This window comes from Phasianus colchicus, chromosome 2 (assembly GCF_987193195.1).
Source record: "Phasianus colchicus chromosome 2, bPhaCol1.hap1.1, whole genome shotgun sequence".
NCBI lineage: Eukaryota > Metazoa > Chordata > Aves > Galliformes > Phasianidae > Phasianus > Phasianus colchicus.
The window spans coordinates 5,242,797-5,264,157 of NC_143437.1; the positions used below are offsets into that span (position 1 = coordinate 5,242,797).

Sequence of the window (21,361 nt, forward strand, 5' to 3'; positions counted from 1 at the left end):
TGTTTGGCTCGGTAAAGAAACGATTATCCTCTCATAAAGCAGAAATTTTCTGTATTGCAGTATGAGAATTGAGGCTTTCTCCATTTATTTGTAAATACTCAGGCACTGCTCAAAATCCAGAAAAACTCAAATATTTATTTTGGAATTGTTTTTTTTTAATAGGAATTTTCCAAGTAAAAATGTTTGAAGGGTGCATTTACTAAGGTGTTTCATTGGAGCCTATAGTATGCTTTTGAAGAAATCCTGACTGCCTTCACTGCTGTTATTCAGCATTGCTGGGTATCATGGTGCACATGGGCTGGGTTTTGTTTGGGTCAAAGTAGGCTGGAAGATGTGGAAAGCTGGAATTCAGCCCATGGGTCACAGAATCATAAAGGTTGGAAAAGTCCCACAAGATCATCCAGTCCAACCATCCACCCATCACCAACAGCTCTCACGTCTCTCAACACAGCGTCCAAACATTCCTTGAACACCTCCAAGGTCAGTGACTCCACCACTGGACTAGAACTAGTCCCACCAGAGTTAGCCCCAATGCCCTCTCAAAGTAAACAACACAAAAACCTCACCACCACCGATAAACATCACAAAACGTGCATAGTGCTTATACTACAGGCTCTCAGCATCAGTTGTTTTACTCTACAGATGTGTTCTTACTGGTCCTCTATGTTTGCTAATGAAGATGAAACCTTGGTTAAAAAAAAATAGATGTCTCTCCAAGCATCTTTGCTCAATTCACCTTGGTTTCTTCTCACAATCCCATCTGTGACTTCTGATTTGCAAGTTTGCCTTTGAATAATAGGGAAGTATGTAAACACAGCTATTGTTAAAAGTAGACTTTTTGACCATGGGTGGAATAATACTTTGAAATTTATTTTGCATTTGTCATAAACTGCTCAGAATTATTATTTTTTAATATAGAGGTCCTATATCTAAATTATGTTCTCTGTAGGGTCTGTCATTGGTGCAGTCTTAGGAGCTTTGATATTTACAGCCAGCATTGTATGCCTTCTCGACTTTATTCATTGGCAGATTAGAATGACCATTTGTTTCTAAAGGTATCAAGCTGTGTTTTAGATATGAACCACATATAGCTAAGAAAGAGTAATTTTAATGAAACAATTTTAATAAAATTGACGTAACAAGCGAATTAACTTTGTGCTGTTCTGATTTCTCTGCGAACTTTGTAAACTTGGGCTTTCCGTATTTTCTGTAAAATGCTAGAAATACACTCCGTTTCCACCCTTCACTGAGAAGTGGAAAGGAAAATGTGGATACTTAAGTATAATATGGCATCATAGGATATATAGTGCTTGGTCTTTCTACTTATGATCAAATGTATTTTTGTCCAAACCACTTTTCTATATTGTACATGCGCACACTTGACTATGTCTGCTGCGGCTTTAATGGGCTAATGTTGTGTTGCTTTTTCCTTTTTGAAGTCGTCTTTCAGTGCTCTTGCATTGTTTTGCTCAAACCATGGAGAACTTGAGATACTGTTGCTCATTATTACCTCTTAAAAATTCTGTTGAAGCATTGCACAGCCGTGGAACATTGCTATGGGATTGACGCTGTTTACTCTTTAATTACTGTAAACTGCAGCTCACAGTGCTGGCACTGGGGCTTGTTTGTTGCATGTGATGATCACTTTATAAATGTCAATAAAATCAAGACAAAAACCTCTAGTACAACTGGAAGTAACAACTCAGTATTTTCCTCATTAGCTTTGGCAGCCAAGTAGTCTTCCAAGGCAGTACGCAATAAAGCACCAGCCAACTGAGTCCCACACTGTGGCTATAATTACATATTTTTCCTTGCTAATCAGTAGCATATTTCTGTGTACACTATTATACTTTAATGGTTTTGTTGCAACACCAATTTCACTACAACATTCTCTTGAAGAAAATGGCACGTAATGATTTTGTATTTACTACAAGAAGATATTAAACTAAATAATACATAATGATGCTGCACAGATTAACCAGCTCTTCAGTTCTTCAGTTCCTTATCTCTCCTTTAATAGTGTTTTAGGACAAACATAAAGTTATTTAGAAGGGAATTACCAGAATTACCGAACTGGTAAATATAGCCATCTGAGTGGGATGTCTTGTTTCTTACTCAAAAACTATTAGATGGTAATTTAAGCTGTGCTTACTACTTTATTTTCTCTTCCCGCAACTCACGGAACATAAGGAGGGCTGCAGCCAGCTCAGATAAGTAATAAGTTCATTAATTACAGCCTTACCTTTCTTGTAGGTTAAAAAAGCTGCGTGGGACTTGATTAAACAGCCTGTTTGGGGTATGGCCCCGTGGAGGGCAGGGTGGTGAGCAGCACATAGAGGTTCACTGTTCAACTTCTGGATTTGGAGTCTTTGATTAACTCGAAAGGTCACTTGCTATTATTAGGCTTTGTGTCCTTCTACTTTTTCTTAAATTGTTTTTGTTCAAACTGATAGCACTGCAAAACAAAACTAGTACAGTGGGCAGTGTGGGAAGCATTTCTTTATCCAGCACTTTCCATTATCTTGTTGCTGCTTCTGACCTTAAATATATGATTAAAAAAAAAAAAGAGTTGTTATTCCTTCTCTTCTTAACTGTGCCCATGCAGTCACTGAAATTCCATTTGATCATTATGAATGTATTTGTATATTTTGGCTTAGTATGATGCTTTTCCATTTACCTTGGAAACAACTTGACTGTCAGAGTCAAAGGAGTGGGGGCTTAACCCCTTTACTCTCTACACCCATTAATTATGTGTGAAAGTTCTACTGATGCTTTTGACATTTTTTTAATAGATTTGTCAGATTATGCAACAAAATCTGGCATGTAAATGACAGTAAATAGTTTTTCTTCTATGTTTTGTTGCATGATGTCAGAATATGACATTGTTTTTACAGGGGAAATTGTACTTGGACTGTGTGACACTTTTTGCATGTTGCTGGAAAATATTTGATAATTCAGTGTTTCTGAATTCTGATTGTGTGTCTTGGATCTTCTTTGGCAGGCATTTGTCTTAGATGTGTTGCACATACGATTTTCCATCCCTTCCCAACAAATAGGTGAAATATTTGAGACTCTTCAGTCCCACTTGTCATGCTTGTGTTAAAACACTGGCTGCGAGAACCTTTTTCATACCTCATTTTCCAGTTAATCTAGTGTTTACCTTTTCCTTCCCTTGTATTTATTCCATTTGAATACATTGTAATGTGTTCAATTGGATTTACCTATTGCTAGGCAATTTTTATATAATTAATACTGTTAATTAATCTAGCTTCAAACAGCACTTTAAATTGAGAGGATTCTGTGATTGCGGACTGAGAAGCATCTCAACCAGTGGTTCATGTTAAAAGTAAATTAGCACAAGTGAAAACCGTCCAGGAAATAAGAAAACCAGCTACTGCTGAGTAAATAATTCATAGTATTCCTATAGTTAGTTAAGCCTTACTGCAAGCAAGAGGATATTCCTTTGTTGCTACTTAGTCCTGCTCCTCTATCTGCTCCTGCTGCTGCCCTAAATCTGATTTCCTAGGAGCCCCGTGTTTTGTGTTGTTTGTGTGTTAGAGTAACTAACTTTCAAGCCAACTCCTTTACTTCAAAATATGTGTGTCTGTATCTAAAAATAAAAGCAAAGATCTAGTCTAAGAAGAGTTTATAACAATCCATGCAAAAGAGGCATCTTAAATTTGCTGTTAATAATATTATGTTCTTATTTAGAGGGGAACTATCTGTGCTTTATAGAAGCTTAAGTTGGTAATGTGACTGTCAGTGTTGGTCACTGTTAACACTGTTTCAGTGCTTGCTCTGTACATATATTTTTTTCCACTGAATTCAGTCTATCTCAAGGACTTTGTCCATTTGGAAAGATCTGTGTGTAACCTGTGCAAAAATGGCTACCTGCTGGGACAACAGAATGCCTTACTGATGAAGGGACATCTCTGAAGCTAGGAGATTTTACTAAAGAACCACTGCCTTCTGTGACTTAACTTTTCCTATAGGAGCTTCTTTTTCTTCTCTCTTGTGGCCTATGCATTGCCTAAACCTGCCTGGAGATTCACTATGATGCTAAAAAGCTGAGCTGAACCTCTGTGGGTTAGAGAGGGGAAGGGAAAAGATAACTATTGAGAAGTTCATTAAGAAGTGTTTAAAGCATAATATTTGAAATCCTGAGTCATAAAAGCTTTTCCTCTGCAGACCTGCCCAGCCTTCTCTTGCAGTTTTCTAAGGGACGTGTTGCTGCTCACCTTGTATTGCTTTGGTCTCCTCAGGTTCAGTGTCTTCTCCCAGCATTGTTGCGCTCTTGGTACACCCCCATAGCTAAAGAGGAGGTCTTGGATCTCATCCCCTAGCTTTCGGTGGGAAAAAAGTAGTTATACTGAGGTATTGTACGGGTATACTGTAAATACAACTACTCTTAGGAAAGACCTGCCAGGAGCCTGTTGGACTGTGAGAATGCACACAGTTAGAAGGCTCCCATTGACACAGTCATTGTACAGTTATTACACGGTCGCCTGTTCTCTCTAAATCCTTGACCCATGCCTGACAACTGTTAGCTGATCATAGTGAATACATTTGTATAATCACTGTGTGATTACTGCCTAATAACTGTACTCTGAGTATGCAAATACCTACTGCAGTTTAATACAAGTCATCTGCCATGAGTGGCCCATAGTATTTTTGAAACGTCTGCAAGTAACGGAGCATGCCACTGCAGCCTCCTTGTCTGGGGGCATTACAAATGGGCAAAAAAGCAAGCAGAAAACATTTTCAGATATTTCACAGTGGGTTTTTTTTTTCTGCTTTCATTCTTTTCTTCTGGGCTAGCTGCGTACTTGCTCATAGAACAACCAGTGTTACTGATTTCTTTGCTAATGGTTCTGTCCTCGTTACACAGAGGACTGCATAAAGATGGAACATTCAAATGCATGTATGAGTCTGAGATGCTCGTAGAAGAAGCCATAAAGGAAACCATATCAGGGGTGTGTAGAAAAGACATTCTGCTACATTTGCAAGCTGCCAGTACAGCAGGGTTTGAAGAATGTTTTGTGGAAGCACTGATAACTGCTTTTTCTGCTCTTAACCTCTGCTTTTTAAGCATTTGCCTTTGGCCATTGTGTGAAATAGGTTGCTGAGATGGGGACGGAGTCTCTCTCCACTACGTCTTTTTCTACGAGGCTTATTTCGTTTACATGCAGCATCATTACACTACATAACATAAACCACTTTTTTCTTTTCGTTCTAACATGAGTTTCATTGTCCTTCCAGGAGCGTTTTTGATCTTTTTATCTCCTTGTTTCTTTAGTGCTCCTCAGAGTTTAGCTTTATGTTTCAGAACAGTACGGCAGGAAAAATAGACTGTGCAGTTCTATGCACTAGACAGAGACTGATATCCCAGCAGCAGTGTAGTGTCATCAATAGCTTAATGACATCGTGACAAGAGAGAGCTGCAGTGAGATTTTAAAAACAACAGTGTGGTTATTTGCTGTGAGTTTCTTCTGTGCTTGAAAGAAGGAAGCACAGAGGTGTGTACTGAGGAAGGACAGCACGGAGGGGCTGAAGGAGGCTGTCAGCTTTGTTGCAGGTGGGCACTGACTTTCTGTTTGACATTAGAAATAAGTGTTAAGCGGAGCCTAATTTGCAAGGGGTCATGATAGAAGGAAAAAAGGAGTTCTGATGCCATCTCCCCAACCATTTACGTGATTTAATTTCAAGGTATTGCTGAATCTTGGATGTTAGAATCATAAAATCATAGAATGGCTTGGGTTGGAAAGGGACCTTGAAGATCATCTAGTTCCAACCTGCCTGCTGTGTGCGGAGTTGCCAGCTGCTAGATCAAGTACTAGATCAGGTTGCCCCTTCCAACCTGGCCTCGAACACCTCCAGGGATGGGGCATCCACAGCTTCTCTGGGAAGCCTGATATCCAATCCAAGTCCCTCCCCTCTTTTACTTTAAAACTGTTCTTCCTTGACCTATCTACCCATATAAAAAGTCTCCCCCTCCTACTTATAAGCTTCTCTCAAGTCTTGGAAGGTTGCAATGAGTTCTCCCCAGGTTCTCCAGGCTGAACCAGCCCACCTCCTTCAGCCTTTCTTCATAGGAGAGGTGCTCCAGCCCTCTAAGCATCTTTGTGCCCTCCTCTGGACCTGCTCCAACATCTCAGCATCCTTTTTGTGCTGGGGGCCCAGTCCTGGATGCAGGTGGGCCTGCACAAGCAGGGAGGAACATCCCCTTCCTCTCCCTGCTGCCACCTCTCTGTTGATGCAGCCCAGGATACTGTTGGCTGTCTGAACTGAAGGTGTGTGTTTAGCTATCAGAATTGTGTGTTTATCTCCAGAATAGACAGAGCAAACACAAACTTCCACGCTCAGTTTCCTGTCTGTTTGGGGGAGGGGTACACATCCTCTTTCTTTGTCCCTGTCTCGCTTCTTTTTCTCTACACAGTCCTATTCTTAAGCAGTTCCATGTTTTTAGTTATTAATAATGTGTGTCTGTAGTAATTGCACACCAGCATGAGTGGTAATGCAGGAATGAAGCAGTGAGGTGTAGTTAGGGCTTTGTGTCTAAGTGGAAGTGAAATACTGGCACTGCCCTGTAGGCTGAGGAAGGGATTTTGGAGTCTTCAGCCCCGTTTCTTCAGGATGATACTACATTAAAAAAAAATAAATCCTGCAGCTTTTAAAGGTAAGAGATGTCAATTCCAGAAGTTGAGATCAAGTGCAGATGAACAAAACTGAACTTGGTTTAATAGCATAGAATAACCTGAAATTTCACCAGGCTTCAGTTTCTCACTGAATAAACGATAGCATGCAATCTTTCTGCTTACTGCAGGGAAGTTTTTCAGAATTAGCTGTCTCAATTCCATTTGTAGAAGGCTGTGGTGTGTCAGGTGTCTCAACATTACCACAATTAAAAGGAAGTGAGTGGTTCTTTCACACATGCCTTAATGTCAAGATTTTGGACTGGGAAAAATTGGAAAACCACTATTGGAGGCTTTCCTAGTTCTTTTTTTACTGCCAAAAGTGTGACATTCACACAGGTTTCTCAGACCCGTGTTTCTCAGAGCCCTTATGCTGCCTGAGTGGGCTGACAGAAGTGTGAATCCTATTGACATTATAACTCTGCCGAATCGAAGCGGAGCTCCCAGAGGCCAAGAAAGATGATGTCCTAAGTACAAGATGAAATGAGAGCAATATTTATTACTTAGTTGTTCTTGGGAGGAATTTAGCAATTGCTACTGCTAGTGTAATAGAACAACTTCTACTTGGCTTTTTACTTTTGATTTGAGTTTCTGATATCCCAAGTTTTTTGGCTAAACCAAAGAAGCAAAGGTTTGTCGGAAAATGCAAGTTTACTGTTTTTTCTTGTTTTTCAAAATAATGGTTGGCTGTATGCAATAAATGCAGCACATGCTTAACGTTTAACAGACCCCTGAGTAAGTGAGTTTTATTTTGAATCATTCATCGATTTCCTTATTTCCACGTGTCTTGTCATTCTCTAGCAAGGACTTTTGTGTAGGATCTTGCAGTGTTTTTGTCATCTCTCGATGTGAACTACATCCAAACTAAATACAACTTTCTCATAAAGCATTGAGTTGTGTATAAAATATAATTTCTGGCTCTCTTCACCAGAACAGGCAAAAACTGTTGGTTTTTAGTGGTAAATTTGAAGTATTCCATCTAAACCATATTCCAAAATGTAAGTTTCCCGGGGATGATATTGCAGCAATGCTTACAGATGCTGTTGTTTCAAGTAGGCTTGTTGCTTGCTGTTGGTACTGTAGTAAGGGTTCTAATGCCCATGATTATTATTATGTTCAAGTCCCTCTGTGGCATGATTGGCACTGAGTGCACCTGGAGCTTTAATTTTGGCTGTGTTAGGGCCCTTCATGCAATCCCAAGTGTTGATTTTAAAGTGAAGACAGACACCCAACCAATAGCTTAAGCTTTGGGATTTTAAGCTCTCAGTTGTGTCTTGGTTTAACTCAGAAGTGGGCACTGAGAATGTCTGAAAACAAAAGTATTTCAGAAACTATATAGTCAGAATGTCTGCTGTGGGACAGGAACTTAATTCAGTGAAACAGCCATCTCAAAATACATGGCTCATCTGTGGTTTTTGTTTTTCAGATGGAGAATTTTAAGGCAAAGTCAGATCCTGTTTTTAAATTCTTTTGGATCCTGGCTAGAAAGTACTGTACAGTTGCTAAGTATTTAAAAATTAATTATGTTGGAGGCCTATAAACCAGCGCATTGATTAAAAATCTTCAGCTCATTAAACTTCCCGATGGCACAGGCCGTCTCTGTAATACAAACTGCCACTTCTAGCAGCGGCGGCCGACTGGCATCTGTGTTGTAATCTTTGTAAGATCCCCACCTTTGTTCATTAGACCAGCAGCTGCTGAGTCTCTCTGGGCGGATTTGTTTCCCCCTGACAGCAGTCGGCGAGGTGCAGTTGTGCCTTTCCCAGAATTTGATTCCAGTGAACTTTCTAGAGGCACTTGAGCATTTCTGCAGGGTTGGAGTTGTTTCCATGTGCGTTTTTGCAATGAGCTGTTTTGAAAGGTCCACAAGTAATTGGGGCACATCTAGCAGAGGCCTGCTGCAGGCAGGGCACATCAGGTGGTTCTTGCGTGTCCCTAGCAATATATCTGCTAAAATGATACTTTTCTGTATTGGTTTTTTTCTTTTTCACTCCTGGCATCTGCCATGTGCAAGAATGGTAAGGCATCATTGACAAATTGTGCACGGTTAACTTGCTAAATAAGTAAACCTCCTGGATTTTCTGGTGGAAAACCAGGAATAAAGGTCTTGAAGAGATTCCTGAGAACAGGAATTACTATGAAAAAAGAGCATATAGTTTCTCAAAATATAAGTCTGCATATGTTGTTTACACCGTAGCTTCAATTTATCCAGTCTCAGATGCAAGGTCACAAAAGAAGTTAGGGCTTATTATTACCAAGGGAATTTTGTATTATTTTGCTGTGGTGTTTGATTACCTTACCCTATTTTATTACCATCTGCACCGCAAGATTGGTTTTGCTGAGGTCTTTTTTTTTTTTCAAGCAGCATCCCATGATACCCTTAATTCTCTGTTTCCTTTGCTTTTGCTTCATTTGCAATTTTAAGAGATTTTCTATAAGAAATAGATTTGTTCTGTGTTGTACATCAGTAAATTAGCTACTTTTTACTATGTAACTTTAACCCTTGAATTCTGGAGATACGCTTGCTTTACAAGAAACTAAGTAAGAAAAAACATAACCTTTTAGCATCTTTTAGTGATGTAGAAAGACGTCAAAGATTTCAGTATTTTTAAGAACTCACTGGTTTTATATTATGGTTATTTTACCGGGGAGTTTTATTTTGAAACTTGATTATTTCCATGTATCTTAAGCGGTTATTTTGAGGTGACTTCTTTGTGCATCCAGTACCATTGACTGCAGCAGCTTTGGAAGGAGTTTTTCTTCATTAAGGCCTTCTGCTAAATTGTTGGGAGAACAAAGTGCTGTCCCCAGTGGCTCCTAAAACTTATGGATGCATGCAATGTGATTGCTAATACTATTTTTAATGAAAAAAGTTGCAATAGTATTTGTAATAGCTTTATGCAAGCATGAACTGCCTGAAGTATAGAGTTAAATCTCAAGCTCCTTGAGCTGTTCTTCATCCCTCAAAATATCATTCCTATAAGCGTGTCAAGATCGGGGAAAAAACCCTTCCATGTGCTTCTCCAGCCAAGGCAGGGTGAAATGGTGCTCTCAGTTCTTGCCAGGACTTAGAAATACCAAAGATTTGGCATGCAGGCCAGAGGTGGGGCTTCTTGTCAGTTAGAACTGATAGTTTTCTTTGTGGGGTTTTCCCACGCCTTTCCTGTAGTTGTGAAATGACAGCTCACTGGTGAATATAAATGACCCAACGCATATATATATGATTTCCATACATTTGGACGGGAATGCAAGCTGTAGAAAATAGGCTAACTGAACAGAGTGATAGCTTCTGAGTTAAAGGGCATTTCTCTTTGGTTGTAGAAAATGGTGATAATGCATAATTTCTTACCTCTGTCACAAGATGCAAGTCAGATTGGAGCGAAGTGAAGTGCCTGGGTTTTTATAGCCAGTTGTGCATAGTAATTCCAGGAAAGGAACAGTGGGTTGCGGTTTAATGTTTCCCAAATCTGTTTGGAAAAACGCAGAGGAGCACATATACATCAAACTGATGGTACAGATGAAGTATTTGAAACCAATATATCAAGGGCTGTTCGCTTTCTTACAAAAGTAATTGGGCAGCGTGCCACCATTATCATGTAAATCTCTTCCTCCTCACTACACAATAACATTATATCTTTGGCCATCGTTTTCCCCCTCTTGAGATTGTTTCCATTATCTGCGATTTCCATAAAGTTATCCTGTTAACAGTGCTTAGCTTAGCTTCCCTGTATTTTGCTAGTCATCTCACACGTTCAGCAACTAAAGTATCTCACGTGAACGTTTTGTGCCTTCCCACTGTCTCTGTTTGAATTGATACAGCTAAGGCATGTTTTAGCAGAGGCTGAAGCATCGCATTTAGATTTGCTCATCTACTCTATCTTTGCCAATTTTTTTTCTTTACGTTATGCAGAGTGCTCAAATTTGGCAAGATGTTTCACTGCTTGAGTTGTTGCTAGAAGAATTATCAAAGTTGTGTTACATATTGGATATATTATTGGACATACAGAACGCTTCTAGCATGATTTATTGAGTTCTCATCATATTATATGGAATATGCATATGTAGATTGGAGGCCATCTCTGCTAAAATATTTAATAAGTCATGATAGAAGAAATAGGTTATTTAGACAATGGTAATTGTATTTATATATTTTTTAAAGAAATCGTTCTGCTGTGGAGTCACCGAAGTATATCAAATGCTAATGTCTGAGTTTCCATCTATGCCTGTCCACAGTATTCAATCATTTTCTGTTAAGCCATCTTTATGAGAGCAGCATGAACTTCTACTTGTTTGTTTTTGGCAGATGTCTTCCATTTTCCTTGTCATATGTCAAAATTGGCTATGATAGAATTGATTTGCCTCAGTTAAGAATTCAATTTTTTTCAATTACCTTTTCATCCTGCTGGAGGCTGCTTCAATCAGAAAGGCTGAGTTTGGAGCTGTGGAGAGCCAAGCAGCGATGGGCCATCTGTACCTCAGCTGTGTGCTCACCGAGAGCCTGCTTCTTCCCTCCTGAGGTTGTTTATAGATGGGGAGCTGGGGTTGCCTGTCTGTTGGCCATCACAGCTGATCTGGCACGTTGGTTTGTTAACCTACTGGGTTTGCTAATGTACTGTGGGTTTAGAAGAGGTAAATCAGTGCTTCTGCTTCTCCATGGGAGGTGGTGACTCCTTTCTGCAGGTTCTTTTGCTTGGCTGTGCTCTGAGCTGGACCTGGTTTAAACTGAATGTGCTTTGGGGTAAAAAGAAGTTGGTTTATCTAGATGATTTGGTTAAGAGGGAGTCTGAACGAGTAACTGTATAGACACAGGTCAGGGGAGGGTGCCCAACAGCTCAGGAAAAGAAATAGCTCAGGGTTGGAAATGCTTCATCCACTGCTGAGGATTGCGGACTGTTGCGCTTGAGTTCTTGTCCGGTGCTTCCGAGGTGAAAGACTTCTTCCTCCATTGAGGACTGCAGTTTCAGTGCAGTGCTAAGCGTTAGTGATGTTTTGATGTTAATGTCTCAGGAAATATTAATGTTGGTAAGGATTGTGGTGGCACTGCTTATAAAAATATATTTGAGGTTTCAACGCATTCTGGTTTACTTATCCTGTTCGGTTTGGAAAAGCATTTCGTAATTAAGCTAAAATAATTAAATACAATGTTATGAGCACAGGAGAGATTTCCAGCTTTTTTTTTTTTTTTTTCCCTGGAGGTTACAAAATATAATTCTTGCATTAGCATCTTGCAGTCTCTTGAGCTGAGCTGTTGGGTACACGAAGAAGGAAAACTCAGCTGAGGTTGAAAAATAAGACTTGGCGTCGTGGCTTTGGTGGCATGGATGGTGGAGCTCCTGAAGTTCCCTGCAGCCCAGCTGGCAGTGAGTGGTCAGATGGCCAAGCCTTGTGCTGTGCTGCAAATCTTGGTGCATCCACGTGGAATGGCACACAGGCAATTCTGTGAATCTGTGCGTTTCCCATCTCAACTTGGCTTTTCAGACCCTTTTTTTGCTTGAACTGTTTCAAAAGTGCTGTTGGGAATTGGTATAGCTTCAAACTAGTTAAATATGAAACAAAATATTGAACAACGCAAAAATAGAACCTATCTTTCTTGTATAAACAAAAAAATGTTTAGCCTTTATTCTTCAGCTTCGTAACTTTTCTGAATTGGATTGTAATTTATACAACGGTTATTTCTTGTAGTGGAACTTCATGGCTGCTGCTGACTTAGGGCCTTCATGTAGTTACTGTGTCGGTGCACACAGCATTTCCTTTTTTTTTGTTTGTTTCCTTTTTCTTTAACTTTTCTTCCATAATTACAGTAAATGATTTCTTTGATTGCATGTTGAGTGGGAGAAATGCTGTGCCAGCAGCCTTTTTTTTGCCTTTGCTACTGCTACTATTCTTTTGTTGCTTCCCAAGGGTAAAAAGATCTATGCACTCAACTAATTTTCTTGCATACTTAGCTGCAATTGCAACCTTTAGTAATTATTATTTAATTAACTCCACAATATTGCACGGATCATGCAAAACAAAAAAGAAAAAGGAAAGAATAAAGGTCAAAAGAAAGTATTTTTGTAAATTTCAAGTCCGTAAACCCATAAGCATTATTTCATGGAGTTTTTGTTTAAGGCCTTGCCAGGACATTGATGTTAAATAGCCTGCATAATTCTAGAAGAATCAGAGCTATATAGAAAAAAAAAGTTTGGTATTTATCTGGGAATCAATGTTACTGTCATAATAGAAAGAGAGAATTTATTTGAGCCTTGAATAAGACCACCTGCTATGGAAATTTTAATTTCCATTGACTGTTTCTGGCAGAAAAAAAGTTTGTTTATACTTAGATGTCTGCTCGTAGATCAGTAGATCTGTACCTGTAAAAATGAGCAGTAAATGCTAGTGGCCATGCATTTATTTGAATGCTTGTCACGCACAGTTTGAATGCACAAAAAATGTTTTTAATAAATGTTCTGGGTTCTTTTGTAGTGGACGGCTGTATACACAGAGCTGCTGGGCCCTGCTTACTTGCTGAATGCCGCAACCTGAGTGGCTGTGAGACTGGACAAGCAAAAATTACGTGTGGATATGACCTACCAGCAAAATGTAAGTCATCTCTTAGCAGCTTTTTGTTTTACGCACGTGGAGCTGGTATGCATGCTTTATTTCCCTGTAGTCTAATTCAACAAGGTATTCATTTTACAAGGTTAGCAGAGGGACTTAATTAAGCATGTTCTGTAATAATGTCTTTCCCTCAAAGCAATTCAGGCTTTTCTAAACGATTATTTCACCTATGTTATCCGATGGAAACTCACATGTCCCTAAAATAGAAAACATCTTCCGTGTTTATTTTTTTTGCGAGCTAAAACATATCCTTTCATATGCATAATAAAGGATTTGAAATGCTTTATGAAGTATGAACAAAATATACATTATCATATTTAAGATCCATGGAGACAGGTTTTGGAAATGTTGCACGTTTCATATGCTTCATGCAGATTTGTTGATTGTGAATACTTTGATAGCTGAGGAGATCAAAGTGATGTATTGTGTTTTTCAGCTGCTATGTTGAGGCTGATTGGCAATTACTGTGAAGGCATCTGTCACACTTTAGCTTTTGGTGGAGTGCAGATCAATGTTGAAATGTTTTTGCACTTTGAAAGTGGAAATGACAAAATTCCCATCTTATTTAAAAAAGGAAGAAGGCTATTTGACCTTGTCACATAGTTGTCAAGCTGGTCTTGGAAAAAAATAATGTGTTGACACCATGTTGGTTGGACAGCCTATTGTGTAAGAGTCAAATGTAGGGAATCTCTTCAAGAATATTAAGATATGATACAAATATCAAGAAACAACGTATAACTAGTATTCAAACTTATTTTAATGTGTAATCAGCACTTGTAACATGGCTCATTTCAGATCTGCTCCCTTAATTTGTTTTAGGCTGTTTTGACTTAAAATCAAATGCATAGTGCAGAAACAAGTATCTTTTTAGGTTCCTGTGGCTCTTAACACCTTATAAAGAAAAGAATCTGGTTCCAGTTGTTTGTTGGCACCTTCCGTGGTGATGATGATAACAATGTTTACCAGCAGTTATTTCCTTGACAATGATAATTGCAATATTGCAGGAAAAATTTCATGTGTTTTATATGTAAATTTACCACGTGGTTAATGATTATTTATGAAAGGTTAATTTGGCTTCGGATTGGGAAATCTGAGGAGATACAATGTGGTGGCTACTTTGGGGTTTTCTATGCGATCAAAATCTTGACCAATTTCCTGTAAAAGTTGATAAGGTTGTCGGGTAACATTGTCTCTATTGTGAATTTTTGAGGTCTAATTCTTGTACTCTAAGAAAAAAGACAGAAAGAAGGAGGGAAAAAGTCTTGGGAGTCACAGAAAAGTTGCTCATGCATGGGTACTTAATTCCTCCCATTTATTTCAATGAGAGAAAATAAATGCAAGGTACCAAAGCAATGAGCACTGAACTGTGTTTGGAAAAGATAGGGTCATGTCTGAGACATGGCCTCCCTTTAAATTTTATAGGAGTTTAATAGGTCTTGCTTAAGTTAGGTTTGTGGAATTGGATTATGATTGAAGGCTATAGGGAATTTTTTTAATTTGTTCTTTATATAAGAAAACAAAACAATGAGAAAACACTTGTGGTTGAAATAAAACCTGTAACTACCTGTAGAGAAAAGCCAATATTCTGCTTAATTGATATTCTTTGAAATGGAAGTTGCATCAAAGACACGTCTATTTATATATGATCATGCATCAACATGAAATGGGGAAAGGATACATTAACTGGCAAGCAGGCAAAAAGAGGGAAATAGACCGTTTTTGTGCAGTCTGACAATTAGTTACTCTTGGCTTAGATTGTTTCCTTAAAATGTATTTGTGTTCATCAACTGCTTTCTTTTGCTCTTCCTTTTAGAAGCTTTTGATTATGGGTCATTAAATTATTGTACCGTGTAAACTCTGAAAGGGATCAAACAATCTGAACTCTGTTTTCACTTTTTAAAGGAGCCACGTAATATCTTTTGCCATTCTATGTCACTTTGTTGTACCAGTATGACAGTGGAAATGTATTTTACATCTGATTTTTGCAGTGAAGCAGCAATGTGGCAGGATGTCCTGACTCTCCCATCCAGGTGTTCTGTGAAGCAGTTGTGCAAGTCAGCAATTTGTTTGAAGCCATAGGTGAATGGATATGTGCCAGCTTTTGAGTTTGCTTTTCACCTAGTTGTATGTGTGAGACCTACTACAATAATTAATTAACAGTTTAGAGTAATAATTTTTTTGTTGTTGCTTCTGGTCTTCATGAGATTGTAATTAGATGAGTAATGATATCAAATGTGAAATATAGTTCTTATTGTGATGGATGAATTGTTATTTTTTGTTGTTTAGCAGAGTTGTAAATGTTCCGACCATACTTACTATCCCTGGGGTTTTCCCATCTCGAGTTCTCACCTCTAGTCTCTGAAATCAGCAAAGCTGCTCTAGGACAGAGCAGTTTACCCACGCGATGTATGATGCAGGACTTGGGCTTGAACTGCAAACTCAGTGTTAAAGAAGGTTTAGGATTCTAAGGTCATGCAGCATATTGCATAGTTTTACAGGTAACTTGGAGGAAGCTGGAATTAAATTGGCTTTTAAAGGAAAAGGAAAGTGATAGTTGGTAAATAAAAAGTACTGTGGCTATCTACTTTGTAAACGATTGTATCTTTATTGTATAATTAGCTGTATTGACTTGCATTAAATAAGAACAGGTGCGATAACTGTTTTATCACAAATGAAAAATGGAGAAAAAATGCCGAAGCAAAGTATGAAGACGTATGGCAGAAGCTGGTCTTCTGTGTTTTGTTCTGGTAGTTACATCTGTCAGATCAGTCTCTGGAGTACACAAGTAACATTAAGTGCTTAGGGAGAGAATGCAGAAAATAGTGTTTTTTTCCCCTCGTCTTTTCATCTTAGCAATGCGAACAGACAAAGACTGATGTGTCTGAAGCCTAGAGATGTTGCTTTATGGGCTTTTCAAGACGTATTTTTGGAAGTCAAAGAATAGTCTTTATGGAAATAGAGGTGAAATCAAGATTAGTTTTCTAATTACCAGTTAATGTACAGTTTTACAGAAGTCAGTGTAATCACCATCTACCTTCTGTACTGCAAAAACCTGCACAGAGACCCTCAAATGCCACCCTCAAGTGCCAAGCAAGTTATTTGTTGAATGCGCAATTTGATTGATGTAATTTGTTGTCGTCTTTCAGCAAACCTATTTGTACACCCCGCTTTTCATTGGAGTTGAAAAAGCATCACTTTTTGGTCAGATAGATTCCTTTAATGCTTTTCCGAAGGAATAACCAGTCACTTAACTTTGTACCCCATGTTGTTATTCCTGTTTAAAGAAAAGTTTGTTCTAGAAGTTGTACAACTGATCTTCAAACAGTGAACAGCGCTTTTACCCCATCATGCTTTAAATAGCAGATGAGAAGGATCTGTTTAAAGCTCTACTAATGCTAGTTTTCCTTCTTGTTTGATTGATGGTCTCAGTTGGTTCTACCGACAGAAAATGGTCTGAATGTGAATTGTGTTTATACCTGGAGCCAAGGGTGCACGACAGCCTCGTGGCTTGTTATCTGCTTGGAGAGGTCCGCCATAAAAAAGAGCCCGTCAGAACACATTAAAAAATAGTCCTGTTCTACGAGGGTTTTAATGGCTTTGAAACCAATTGAAGACATGGTAACAACATCTGAAATAAGTAAGTGGTACACTAACTTTGGCAGGAAAGGAGTCTCCGAATGAACTTTTTCCTACTGTTAATATTTCTAATAATCATTTCTTTCTTTTTATGAAAAATGTTTGATAATAAACCCCCCAAACCTGGGAAAATAAAATCTTAGGGTTTCTAGTATGGGATAGAGCCAACCATTAGTAAATTAAATCTGAAAGTTTGACTTTGAGTGAAAGGAAACACCTTGCTGGAAATGCTACCCAGTTTCTAATATATTGTTTCTGTTGTTAATAAGGCCGTAATATTTAGAGCAGTTCTTTCTGATTTGATGTTGTGAGTGCTACAAGCAATGTTGTCTAGGAAATGCTGTATAGACTTCTGGTCTATCTGGAGTAATAATATGCATGTGCTCTCAAAGACAGTTCCTGCTGTGAAATAAGTAGCTAGTGGAAGTGCTAGTATTAAACACAGTAGGAAGAATCAGCCTTTCAATTTGTTTAATCAGATTAAAAAGTAGAGATTAAAAAGCGGAGATTAAAAAGAGTGCTACTACTAGATCCATAATTTTTGGTGTTTAACAGATTTAGAGGAACATTTGGAGTGTATTATTTTAATGTAAGGCTGTAAAGGTGGAGAACTTAAAACTCGATATTTGCTTGGAGACTGCTTACAGATCTGTAATTAAAAGGTTGATTAGACAGAAATGGAACTCCAAAGGCTGTACTCCAGTACTCCAAAGCTGATCAGTTGAAAAATGGAGAGTAATATTTAAGCATATTATCCAAATTCCCTGGATTCCTCAAAGAACTTTGCTCCTTTTCTTACTTTCAAAACCTTGATTGATTTAATAATGTTTATAATTCACTTTAAAGATGTGCATGACTCAGAGATGCTTTCTTTTTTGTAGTTCTGATGCAAAAAAACATGTTTTCTTTGCACAATTGTTGTTCATTTTACCCACTTCATTTTTCTTTTCATGAGAGATTTGAGGAAAGAGAAAAGAATGTGAGTTGAGAAGGACTGCATTAGAGATGACCAATATGTGTCCAAGAGATGATTGTTTGGAAAAGATCAACTTGGCTTCCATTTACCTGTTGGTCAGGGTCTTCATTCTGCCATAGCTTTTAAATAGTTCAGTGAAAAGAGACATGCCACCAGATACACAACTGAAGAAATTTCAGGTGAAGAAGACTACTGAGAATTAGAGGGTGATACAGTCGTTAATATGACTGAAGATCTGCAATGTTAGGGAGGAGTGTCTTCACACTCCTTGCCTTTGCACAGCAGCATCACATAATTGTCACCGTTCTGCCTAAATGGTGTGAGACTTAATGAAAAAAGGTTTAGCCCAAAACAGCTCTATAAGTGTATTTTCTGAATCGGTTATTTGATGCTCTTTGTAATACTTTTTAAATCTTCGTCGTTAATTAAATATTTAGAATTAATTTGAAAACAGGGCAAAGGAAAGTATTATTATTAATCAAAGGCCCAAGATCCCTTGTGCTTGAGTGATTCTTATTTAGATTACAGTGAGAAAGGAATTTATTGTTAACAAAACCACTTGCGATGTGTTCTGTGTCTGATTTTCAGTGTTTTTTTTTTTTTTAGAAAGTTGGTATTATGTATTTTATAATGATTTTGAAAGTAAGTGCAGTGATGCATTTATTGTGTTTTAATATGGTCTAATTGGCTTCAGTCATCTTAATGACCTGCAATAGTTTCCATTTACAAAAGGATACATTGCATGTGCTATGAATGTGTTGGAAGGGAAATGTCCATGATTACTTCAATGCTAGAACCTTTTTATATTTTAGAACTGATTTAATGTTGGAGTGTAGAGCTTGATGGCTTGTCTCTCTGTTCTGCACACAATAAGAGAGAAATCAAGACTCACGGGGAATGTATTTATCACCTTCAATTACTCAAGTTCAGACATCTCTTCCAAATCTCTCGTTGGTTTGGGAATGGGAAAAGGAACAAGTGCTTTAGCTACTAGTTGAAAGGTGCTGATACGAATCAGCAAGAGTCTTCCATCATGACACTATACAGTCTTTGTCCTTGTATGTGAGCCTAGCACAGTTTTTAGTGGGTAGGTTCTTAAAAATGTAATCAGTGAATGGGCTGGTGTGTATTTGTTAGTGCTCTGTGCAGTGTCATGCTGTGGTTAACTTACAGCACGTGCTGCTGGAAGTCCTTATTTCAGATCAGGTTGTTCAGTTAATAGATGTATATGTTGTGGCTAAAGGAAGTGTTTTACTATTGATCTTTACTACTAAATCTGAATTGTTCTTCACTGCATGCTACAGACCTGTCACCAAACACTGACCACCACTGGTATCTCATGTATATGAATGTGATGCAATGGCAGGCAGCAGAAGCCTGATGCCACACGTTTCCCTCTCTGGCCTTATTTCTGTAATTGTGGACAGGAATAGTTTCTGTAAGGGTCTAATTCTTGCTCTTGCTGAAAGCAGTTGCAGAACAGAACTTGCAGCATCACTTGGCAATGTTGGCAGCCCACCCTTCTTTGTAGCGTGAGTCCCTGCAGCCAGTGTTCCCAGTGCTGAGTTCACCCCAGGGAAACCCCAGTGATGAAACAGGAAGGTGCTTGCAAGTTGAAAACATTCTCCTAATGCTTAATTTATGTGTAAGGAGCTATTTAAATTTCTCCTCATTAGTTAAAAACAATTTTCACTCGAATATGCCTTAGCATTCAGCTGACTGGTAGTCATTCCTCAGACATTTTGGGGCTGACACATTTTATTTCCTCCATATATGAACATAGGCTGATTCGTTTTCTCAAATAATAATAAAAAATCAAATGGGTAGCAGAAAAATAAACAAATTTTCTGATAGTTAGAGTCGGCTTATGAGGAAGAAGGGTTATAATGGGTTATAATGGAGATGTTTATGCTCCTTTAACTGCAGCGCTTGCTGCTGTTCCTGCTGTAATATGTTCCCTCAGTAGCCAAAGCATACACTCAGTACTTGAAAAATTAATCTTTGATGCATGAGATTTTGTCTGCCTGAATTTTGCTTGTCTCATTTTAAATGGTGATAGAAATTGCTTACTGTAGTAAAACACAACATTAACCTCATAGTGTGCTGGCACTTTGTGATTTATGCTGGGTTAGTCTCTGAAAAATATGCAGCCTGTCTCCCAAACCTGGACTCAGCTTATAAAATATGTTGGCACGGGCTCGGGCCTTGAATTGGAACACTAACTGCTGATCCTCCATCTCCCTGGGGTAGGAAAAAAGTTTAAAATGGTTGCCTCTCCGAGGTCATTAACTTCATATCATTTATTGAGATTAATAATTACTGTATTATTGTAGCTGGGATGTTTTAAAACAAGGGCGGCCTAATTTTGTTTCTTACAAGCAAAATGTAGGGTTCCTTCTTGTGCTGAGTCTGCATATTTTTTGGCCCAAACTGTGACATGGTATTTGGAAGAGGAGTAATCCAAAGAAGACACTTGAGAACAAATAAGGACACAATTATTTCAGTACTCCTCTTTTGATATAAAGCGGGAAAAAAAAATAGATGTTTATTTCATTTGCTCTCAAACCTCACTTTGCTTGGATTCTAGAGCTGGTATTTTTATTTTTATTGTTATTTTTTCTGAATGTATTTTGAATTAACATTACTGAGGAAAAGTTCATCTGTTTCAAGAGGAGTTCTTTACCATAATCTAATTCCTTTTGGTCAGCCTAAAGTGCATGCCATAGGAAGGTTATGTGAGATGGTTTTTAGAAGGTCCTTGTTTCAACCAGCAAAGAAGAGGAATCCTGAGGCTATTTTGCATAAACGAAGCATGCAGACCAAAACATGCTTTAGTATCCATTAGTTTGTCAAAATTGAGGTCAATGTTTTGAAACATTTCTCTTCAGGAAGAAGACATCAGGTGTGAGGCTGCAGGGCATAAATAACATTTTAATTGCCGCAGGGAAGAGTCTAAACACTGATTAACCAGATAGTCAATGAAAGGAAAGGAAAAGAAGAGAAAAAGAAAAGAAAGGAAAAGAAAAAAGAGAAGAAAAGAAAGTAGAAAACGAGAGGAAAGAAAAGAGAAAAGGTATCATTTTACATGATGTAGATGCTGCTTCACTACAGATGGAAATATGCCTTCATCCAGGATGTTTTGTATTTGAGTATGTGGATTTGAGTCGCATGGATTTTCTCCTGCAGCACTATGAATTTAAGCAAAATTTAGGTCCCTGAGTTTTTTAAGCATTTGATAGCATCTCTTTTTATTCTACAGACTCTTCAAAAAAAAAATCTTTTTGCTTTTTAAAAAAAAAAAATGGTACAAGTTAAAGAAGATGTGCTTCATTTTTTTTTTTTGGTACTATTTTTACAAAAACAAGGGCGACCAAATAGGGAAACATATTGATACTTCTATATGTTTCTAGAGATCCACATCTGTATATCTATGCATATGTCTGTATTTTCTGAGTAC

General features: G+C 38.2%; 1 protein-coding gene across 8 annotated transcripts in view; it reads left to right on the forward strand.

The window, feature by feature from the left end:
* Positions 1-21,361, forward strand: part of MACROD2 (mono-ADP ribosylhydrolase 2) — an 836,889-nt gene that overhangs the window by 234,384 nt on the left and 581,144 nt on the right. For all 8 annotated transcript variants that reach the window (XM_090134637.1, XM_090134639.1, XM_090134638.1 and 5 more), the window contains one exon: positions 13,158-13,274. In XM_090134637.1, coding sequence (XP_089990763.1) covers positions 13,158-13,274 — 117 coding nt within the window. The remainder of the gene's footprint in view (positions 1-13,157; positions 13,275-21,361) is intronic.